We start from the raw sequence: 10091 nt of genomic DNA on the forward strand, positions 1-10091 counted from the left end.
TGGCGACTAAATATTTCAATTGAAACCTCACGCTACGCGTTCGGTTCCCATTGAAATTTAGTCGCCATCAATTCAGTAAAGCATGTCTCTGATTTTCAAACACACTAGGGTTATCTCCATTCTACCATGACCCATTTAAAATCGACCTACGGCTCCTTTCACAGACGAGTTCAATTCGCCTCTCGTCCCATGCCGGATTACGCAGTGTTTTCCGCAGAGCGAGGGAGTTCGATTTTAAATGGGTCATGGTAGAATGGAGATAACCCTAGTGTGTTTGAAAATCAGAGACATGCTTTACTGAATTGATGGTGACTAAATATTTCAATTGAAACCTCACGCTACACGTTCGTTTCCAATTGAAATTTAGTCGCCATCAATTTCAGACTAAATATTTCAATTGAAACCTCACGCTACGCGTTCGTTTCCAATTGAAATTTAGTCGCCATCAATTCAGTAAAGCATGAATTGATGGCGACTAAATATTTCAATTGAAACCTCACGCTACGCGTTCGGTTCCCATTGAAATTTAGTCGCCATCAATTCAGTAAAGCATGTCTCTGATTTTCAAACGCACTAGGTTTATCTCCTAACGAAATAAAACACTGACATTACATGTATTTTAAGGTGTCCTCAGAAAGAACATTTGGTAGGATCAACCGTGCAAAGGGTAATGGCCTTAAGCGTATTTTTTTAATGTTTCTTGAAAACATGAGGTTAGTAAATCATTCATGGGAACAGCCATTTTGGGAACTCAATATACTTGTTCAGAGGTTTATCATATCATGATATTTAAGACGGGGAAAAATGACTTGGCTATGGTTATGATCGTTTTCAACTTTAGATGCATAGCAATTGATATTGAATTTGGATGGTTGTCAGGGAGACTGGGGACTTTGGATGCCAGTCGTCATGGACACAACAGTTTCCTGTTTTTATTTTAAACGACTGAAACGGCTTCTAAGAAATGGCTCACTTGTAATGCAAACTAAATGAGAAAAACACATATTTTCAGGGGCAAAAGTTATTATTCTTTAACGAATTTTAGGATTTTGTAAATCTTAGGAAGCGCCTTTTAACAAAAAGTTCTACGAGAGACTGACTTTTGGTTTTACGCTGCTTTTAGCAATATTCCAGCAACATCACGGCGTGGGACACCAGAAATGGGTTTAACAAATTGTGCCCATCTGGGGATTCGAACCCGGGTCTTCGGCGTGACGAGCCAACGTTTTAACCATTAGGCTGAACCACCGCCCCGGTTCTATAGAGAGGATTAGTCTAAAGGTATTTTGAGAGTACATCTCCACACAATACATACATGGAGCAAATTTATTACAGCCCATGTGGGTATTGGAAAGGCGGGGACGCCATTCCGAAACTCACCAAAGCCGCTCGAGTCTAAGAAGAGTAAGCCGGCTTAAAAAACAAGCTATCTGGCAAGTCTACCTGCCGGCGCCTCGGTACATCCCGAGAAGAAATTTGACATTTCGACGCCGAATCGCGTGCATCAAGCTGACCTCCTGTTTCTACCTCATGATAGGGTGAGCCGTAAAACCTACAAGTACGCCCTGACAATCGTCAGTGTCGCAAATCGCTACAAAACAGCCGAATCGTTGACGACGAAAGAATCGAACAAAGTCGCCAAAATCTTACAACGTATATACAAACGCAGTCGCTTGACCTTTCCTGCCATATTGCAAATCGATCCCAGGATGCGTATTCATGGGAGCCGTGTCACAGCTGCTGGCCCAGCCATCGTCAAGAGATTCAATCGCACCTTAGCCGAACGCCTATCTCACACCAGTACACACAGGATTTAATTAATCCCGGAAACAAAAATACGGAATGGGTCGTACGCTTGCCGCAAGTGGTGGCTGCCACCAACAACGAAGTCACCAGACTCTTGGGCAAGAGACAACGTCGGCCAGGTCGACATCAAAGACGGTGAACCGATCTTGTACTACTTGAAAGACGGGCCCAATAGACCATTTGTCAAGGAAGAATTACAAAGTGTACCTCACGACACAGTGTAACGAGTCACCTATCGATCACCCATTGTTTGATAGTTCTCATGATTTGTCAGTTTGTGAAGAAACTATTAGTAGCGGTATGCTGGGAATATATATGTAGATGCAAACGCGCATCATGTAGCATGAATCAAGCCCTAGCTAGCCCGTCAATATGTCAGAGTTGTATTTCTCGTGATATCAGCCATCAACTCCAATTTCACAGCCTACATTCGTCATGTTCTCTCACCGAATTTAACATCCAGCTATCAGAGCCATGGTGGCTAAGCAGTCAGTGTAGGGTATCGAAGTGGTTGTTGCATGAACGTCTGGCCTACATGGCCTCCAGGTATCTAGGTCGTAAAAGTTTTGGCTATTACTGTGTTTCGAACTCTGGGCTTCAGTATTATGAACTAAACTCTGTTACCATCACACTATGAAACCCACTGACAGTATTTAGCGAATGAGAGCTACTTATCGATCCGAGCTGTACACCTGGCGATAGAGAGACGGTCCACCATCATTCCAGCCATATATTTACACTCCCGCGGGAGCAATGGATCGTAAAAAATATGACTTTGAGGGACCTGGTCCAAACCTATCATTACACATAGCCAGCCAGCCTGCCAGCCAGCTCAGCGAGCTGTAGATGAATAGTCGAGCCTGTGAACTGTGACCTGTCAACTCTGTCACACTCGCCCACAGCGCTCGCTCAACATAGACCAGGAAAATCGATTGCCAACTTAAACCGTGGTGACTCAAATCGCTAAACCGCTGGGACCAGCTTGCTTTCGTGCAGATTTCGTGCGATTTGTGAGTTTGACCGGCCTCTCAAGATTTCCCGAAACGACAAGTAAGGTTATCTGAGGCTCGCAGTTGGATGCAATCCCACGAGGGAGGAAGCTTGTGCATCGCATCTATCTATCTATTTCTTTCTCCCTCGATAGGGTTGTGACCACAGCGGATATTTGGTAAATATTTTTTCATGCTCTCAGCGGCTTGCTACTATGAACAAGTACGGCAATACGTTGGATTCTTAGCCTTTCGCCAGACTGACCCCATGCTCACTAAAAAAGTGAATATTTCCTAAAATACTCGACCGATTTTCGTGAAACGTTGCATGTATGTCCGTAGTAGTAGTATAGACAATAGCGGAACGGGATTAGGTTCTTCACAAAGCCTTAGTTAGGTTCATTAAGGCTTTGGGAAGGACTTGATCCCGTTGTGCTACTGTGTATACTACCCAACAACGGTCTCAACTCTCTTTTCCTTCAGTAAAGTCACTTTACATAGCTGTGTCATTCAAAAGTTGTATAAAGTCATAGTGAACTAAGACCTGGCAACTACAGGACTGATACGGCTGCAGTCAGATTTTATATCAATAAACGAAAACTGTGAAATGTTCACCAGAATTATTTCACGGTATTATATCACCGATGCAGCCTTATGTACATGTATGCATAATTTCAGTGGCCATAACACAATCAAATAGTTTCATTTTAGAACACTACTTGTGCACATTAAAGTCAAAATACACTATTAAGAATCTCTAGTTCAAGGGAAATAACTGTAATGAATTATTGATTCAGAATGTATAAACACAAAACACACACTATGAAAACACTTCAAACATACTTGTAATTTATCAAGGAATCAAACTCACAAGATTACATCCATTTTAAGAGCCGCAACTTACATCAAAAGTAACATGCATGGATTAACTTCCTTTTGGTACCTGATTATTTTCTCTATGTCCGGAGACTTAATAATACTTGTTCCCAATTTCTATATTCGTATTCCTATTGTATACAAACACAAGCAAAGATTAAGCCTTTCATGCTAAAGTATTTGTGCTTGATCGAAAAATATTCCATGTAATTGTGTGTTTATACAATTACATGTTTTTCACCTTTGAACTACATTTTTTTTCAATTTGCTAGCCGACTCCTGCAAAATGCAATGTTTTGTCTATATTTTTTGCTCTCGTATTTGTCGAAGAAAACTGCTCTACGGACAATCTGTTCAACAATCTGACAATTCTCAATCTCTCCAACAAACTTCAATGTTGGTTTCTTTATCAGAGATGAACGACATAACATGGAAGTATTGAGATGCCCGGACTTCACCGGACGTTTTGGTTAAAATAGCCTGAGATTGTGATCGCCTGCAACTAACCACGTGTAACAATGGCTGTCTGTTGCCATATAACAGCTTGTAAATTAATATTTCAGTTACAGATATCACAGTTAGTGCGACAATACTACCTTCACACTCATTTAGATACCGCATTTTCTGCCCTAATCATTGAAATCCATGAATGTCTATTTAATCTAGCAACTATCGCAGTGATGTAGATCCCCGTCTTGCTGCTTAATGAAGTGTGGCACCTGCATTGTTCTGTACATTAACATCGGCTCCAGCCTTTAGTAACACATCAAAACACGCTGTAGATTCACATCTTGCTGCTGTGTGGCGTGATGTGTCACCTGTATTATTCTGCACATCGATATCAGCTCCAGCCTTCAGTAACACATCAACACACTTTGCAGATTCCCATCTTGCTGCTCTGTGAAGAGGTGTGTCACCTGTGTTATTCTGAACATTAACATGAGCTCCAGCCTTCAGTAACACCTCAACACACTTTGTAGATCCTCGTTCTGCTGCTGCTCTATGAAGTGGCGTGTCACCTGTATTATTCTGCACATTAACATCAGCACCAGCCTTCAGCAACACATCAACACACTCTATTGGTCCCCATCCTGCTGCTGCTCTATGAAGTGGCGTGTCACCTCTATTACTCTGTACATTAACATCAGCTCCGGCCTTCAGTAACACATCAACACACTTTGTAGATCCCCGTTCTGCTGCTGCTGCATGAAGTGGTGTGTCACTTATATTGTTCTGTACATTAACATCAGCTCCAGCCTTCACTAACACATCCACACACTCTGTAGATCCCCACGTTGCTGCTCTATGAAGTGGTGTGTCACCTGTATTATTCTGTACATTTACATCAGCTCTAGCCTTCAGCAACGCATCAACACACTCTGTAGATCCCCACTCTGCTGCTGCTCTATGAAGTGGTGTGTCACCTGTATTATTCTGTACATTAACATCAGCTCCAGCCTTCAGTAACACACCAGCAACCTGTTTAGATCCCCGTCTTGCTGCTGCATGAAGTGGTGTGTCACCTGTATTACTATGTATATCAACATCAGCTCCAGCCTTCACTAACACATCAACACACTGTGTAGGTCCCCGTCTTGCTGCTCTATGAAGTGGTGTGTCACCTGTATTACCCTTTACATTAATATCGGCTCCAGCCTTCAGTAACACATCAACACGTTCTGAAGATCCCCACCACACTATTGCTGCATGAAGTGGTGTGTCACCTGTGTTGTTTTGTACATTCACATTAGCTCCAGCCTTCACTAATACATCAACACACTGTGTAGATACCGGTCTTGCTGCTCTATGAAGTGGTGTTTCACCTGTATTGTTGTGTGCATTAACATCAGCTCCAGCCTTCACTAACGCATCCACACACTCTGTAGATCTCTGTGTTGTTGCTGCGCTATGAAGTGGCGTGTCACCTGTATTGTTCTGTACATTAACATCTGCTCCAGCCTTCAGTAGCACATCAACACGCTTTGAAGGACTAACAATAGCTGCTGCTGCTCTATGAAGTGCTGTGTCACCTGTATTATTCTGTACATTGACATCAGCTCCAGCCTTCACTAACACATTAACATGCCTTGTAGAATCCCACCCTGCCGCTTCTGCTCTATGAAGTGGTGTGTCACCTGTACTATTCTGTACATTAACGTCAGCTCCAGACCTCAGTAACACGTCAATACTCTCTGTAGATACCCACTATTCCATCGATGGATCTCTTTTCGTGGATGATTTTAATATTTCTTGCCGTGGTAAGAACATGCGAACTATAGAGAGACAATTACAAATTTGTCTCAACAAAATTCATAAATGGTGTCTTGAAAACGGGTTTAAATTTTCGAATTCCAAAACCAACTGTCTACATTTTTGTAGGAAATACAAACCCCATAAAGATCCTGAATTATCATTAAATGGCACACCCATCAAAGTTGTCAAGGAAGCTAAATTCCTTGGTCTCATCTTTGATTCGCATTTAACCTTTCTGCCACATATCAAAAATCTAAAAGCCAAATGCCTGAAAGCACTCGACTTGTTGAAAGTTGTCTCCAGTTCAAAGTGGGGAGGGACCAAACCACCCTCCTTCATTTGTATAGATCACTGGTCCGATCGAAACTTGATTACGGCTCTATCGTATATGGTGGGGCCTGTAAAAGCAACCTCAAACTACTTGATTCTATCCATCACCAGGGTCTAAGACTTTGTCTTGGGTCTTTTCAGAACCTCTCCCATTGACAGTCTCTACGTTGAGGCCGATGAGCCATCTTTTAAAACTTCGCCGTATCAAATTGTCCCTACAATATATCACAAAGTTATATTCTAATGAATCCAATCCTGCTCACACTTGCGTTTTTAATCCTCTTTATGAGGACTTGTATAATAAAAACCTTCACTTGTTCCACCTCTTGGGATAAGAATCCAACAATATATTTCTCTGCTGCTGGCATTGAGTTGAAGAATATATCTCCTTTCCCGTCTTCTTTCTTCTCCTCCTTGGCAATTAGTGAGGCCACAAGTTGACCTAACACTGACACAGTTTAAAAAATCAGAAACTAACGAATTACAGTATAAACAAGAATATAATCAATTAAAGCATAACTATAATACATACAAATCCTTATTTACAGATGGGTCCAAGGATGGTGGCGCAGTGGCATGTGCCACTGTCATTGGATCCAGAACAATATCTTCTAGAATACCTGATAACAGCTCTATATTTACAGCAGAAGCAAACGCCATCTTAACAGCTCTTAAATATATTCAACGACATCCCAAACATAAACAATATATAATATTTTCTGACTCTCTTTCTTGCCTTCAGGCGATTAAAATCTCTCTTGCAAACATCCACTTTTAATTGAAATAATCGAGTTATATAATGATCTTGCTACTGGCCAATGCGACATCGTCTTTGTTGGTTACCCAGCCACGTTGGCATTTCTGGGAACACAATGGCCGATCTTGCTGCCACAGCAGCACTCAACAAATCTGTGACACCTCTTCTGATCCCATACTCTGATTATAAAGCCAGCATTAGAACATACATCCGCGATCTGATGCAAAGAAGTGGGATGCCCAAGTAGGTATCAATAAATTACATGCAATCAAACCAACTATCGGTTACACCTACTTGGGTTGTCAGTCCAGATTTGAGGAGGTCATCATACGACGATGTCGTATTGGCCACACAAGATATACTCATGAGTACCTATTGAAAGGTGAGGATCCTCCGATTTTGTATCCCTTTGTGATGAAAGAATCACGGTCAAGCATGTCCTGCTTGACTGTGTTGAATATTCCATCACAAGGGATATCTATTTCAATGTCAAAACTTTGAAGGATCTTTTTTTTTTATAATGTTAATTATCATTTAATCATTGAATTTTTAAAAGAATTAGATTTGCTTACTGATCTGTAAATAGTTAAATATTTTATTGTTGGTAGTTTAGATTAATAACTGAGATTGTTAGTGGCTGTGCCCTCAAAGGGGTTGAAGTACTGTAAAATTATTGTCCTCCTGAGAGGGCAATGTAAGTCCCAAAGCATTCAAAGTAAATTTAAATCTACTGTTATTTTAATCGTAGAATATTTGTTCTTTTAATTTGTGGCTTGAATATCTAAAATTGCTAATAGCTGAGGGATGGTGTAAATCCAGCTAGGGTCCATGCAGGAAGCAAAAGTACTGTAGGTCCCCATGGTCCCTAGTATGGTGATCTACCTTCAGTCGTTAGCAATCTATAGCCCGGTTTTATATTGTATTGTCAAATATAGTTAAACTGTTTTAGATATAATTACTAGTTTTTAAATTATTCTTTGTGATAATCTAGTTATTTTACTGTCCTTCGTAGGCAGGCTTTTATAATTTACTATTACTTACTATGTGTACCAATTAATTGTTCTCGTCACGATATGGCTGAAATATTGCCGATGTGACGATAAATTTTAACTCACTCACTCACTCACTCACTGTAGATACCCACTCTGCTGCTGCTGCATGAAGTGATGTGTCACCTGTATTATTCTGTACATTAACATCAGCTCCAACCTTCAGTAATACATCGACACACTCTGTAAATCCCATTCCTGCTGCTCTATGAAGTGGTGTGTCACCTGTATTATTCTGTACATTAACATCAGCCTCAGCCTTCACTTACACATCAATACACCGTGTAGATCCCCGTCTTGCTGCTCTATGAAGTGGTGTGTCACCTGTAACATTTGAAGCTTGATTGACACTTGCTCCTTTCGTCAGCAAACACGAGACAACTGTTGGCTTTCCGTCACATGAACTGAGTAGAGGAGTGTCTCCATTAGGTAACACTGTATTAACAGTAGCACCATTCTCAAACAGCATCTCGACTATATTCCCGTTACCGACCACACAAGCTCTGCACACAACACTGCCGTCAATCACTGCTCCTCTGTCTAGAAAATAACGTACCACGTTCGTGTTTAGGCTACTAGCAGCACATGCAAGACCTTTCTGGTTATCTATATCACATCCTCTGTTAACCAACAGTTTCACAATCTCTAAATGGCCTTCCTCTATGGCATGGTATACAGTGTGTCCAACTGACCCATGATCCTGATTAACTTCCACTCCCATGTCAATTGCATGGGCCACAGCTGATGTGAGGCCACTTTCACAAAGATAATAAAACGTACTTTGACCGAACTGGTCTCTTGCATTCAGGTCAGGATGAAGAGATATAATCTGATTGACAAACACACTGTCCCTGGTTTTTGCTGCCAACATGAGCGGCGTCACCTTTCTCCTACCGTATCTAGCATTTACGTCAAGTTCCATATGCCCACTGATATATTTCAGTACACTGCAGGCAGCATTCCTGCACACACCCAGTAAAAGGTCCCTTCCTTCACTCTGGGTGAATGAGATATTTTCTGTCTCCATAATATATTTGATGAGATGATCTGACTTGCTGCTAGACAGTACTTCACAAAATGACTGCTTTGATAAGTTATCAGTTAGTTTCACAATATCAGATGCACGCATGTGAAACCGGGTCTTCAGGCAGTCCATTAGCAAGCCAACAAAGTCTGCATTACAAAATGCCTGGTGTGATAAAACATATAACAAATTGCTCCGTTCAATTTCAGATGCAAATCTTCTTGCTAAATGTCCAGCATACGTCCACGAGATGTTTGCAACCACGCCTGTCTCACAGGCAACTGTTTTCTTTTCTATGGAGGGTGCAAGACGAAGTCGTTGATTTATAAAGGACAAACTACAATTTTCGATGACAAACTTCGATAGCTTTGTACTGAGAATAAAGGAAACACTGTCATATATAGACGGATGATCAAACACGAAGGTGTCACCTTCCTTCTTGAGGTAAGATCCAACCATATCATCAGCAGCTGTTCTGCCTTCATAACCGAGGCTATCATCCTCCTCCAAGTCTTGTCCACTAATCTTCCCATCTCTTTTAATCATAGCCATGAACAGAGAACGCTTTATCGCATCTTTAACAAAGTTCTCCAGAGTCATTCTGAGGAAATCCAGTGGTGCTTGTAAAAACATCTGCGTTTGAAGTGGAGTCCAATCCTTTTCATATGCTGCGACACACATTTTACAGACATGGGGGAAGCCGTGTGGGCAGTCTGTCTCACATATCCGAAACACAGTTGAGTCATAAAAGTGTATGCTTTTTGTTCCAGCATGAACACGCCATATCTGCCTTCGCTCATAAGAGCCTCTCTTTGAGGAAACTTCCACCAAGTACTGGGGACTAGAATGTAATCTGCCATCCTTCCCAAGTCTGCCAATGAGGAATTCAGCACATAGTCACGGCCTACGAGGATAATGACAGTTTTGTCTTTGTTTGGACTTTTCACCTGTGTTTGACCAACTTTTGTCCCCACTAGAACCTTTTCAGGTTTGGTAGAAATATCCAA

At 41.4% G+C, this 10091-nt stretch overlaps 1 protein-coding gene across 5 annotated transcripts; it reads right to left on the reverse strand.

The window, feature by feature from the left end:
• Positions 1-4371: 4371 nt before the first annotated feature.
• LOC124260795 (putative ankyrin repeat protein RF_0381) lies at positions 4372-9888 on the reverse strand. Of its 5 annotated transcripts, XM_046695113.1 has the most exons (3): positions 8385-9888; positions 4966-5095; positions 4372-4671 (listed from the first exon to the last, which is right to left on the reverse strand). In XM_046695113.1, exons 1-3 carry the CDS (start codon positions 9763-9765, stop codon positions 4374-4376), a joined length of 1809 nt encoding a protein of 602 aa, XP_046551069.1. In that variant the 5' UTR covers positions 9766-9888; the 3' UTR covers positions 4372-4373. The 5 variants fall into 5 exon arrangements, 1 of the variants encoding a protein (XP_046551069.1); XR_006894172.1 differs by lacking the exons at positions 4966-5095; positions 8385-9888 and adding an exon at positions 5807-5867 and having other exon boundaries at positions 4563-4690; XR_006894171.1 differs by lacking the exons at positions 4372-4671; positions 8385-9888 and adding an exon at positions 5807-5878 and having other exon boundaries at positions 4935-4993.
• Between the last annotated feature and the right edge of the window lie 203 nt (positions 9889-10091).

The sequence above is a fragment of the Haliotis rubra genome, unplaced genomic scaffold, assembly GCF_003918875.1.
Source record: "Haliotis rubra isolate DU_JTF1 unplaced genomic scaffold, ASM391887v1 Scf776, whole genome shotgun sequence".
Lineage (NCBI taxonomy): Eukaryota > Metazoa > Mollusca > Gastropoda > Lepetellida > Haliotidae > Haliotis > Haliotis rubra.

Coding starts and splice junctions, on each gene's coding strand:
- LOC124260795 (XM_046695113.1), bottom strand. CDS start 9,765: ATGTGTGTCGCAGCATATGAAAAGGATTGGACTCCACTTCAAACGCAG. Junction 5,096..8,384: donor TCAAGCTTCAAATGTTACAG/GTGACACACCAC, acceptor AGAATAATACAG/GTGACACACCACTTCATAGA. Junction 4,672..4,965: donor CCACTTCATAGAGCAGCAAC/GTGGGGATCTAC, acceptor GCCACTTCATAG/AGCAGCAGCAGAACGAGGAT.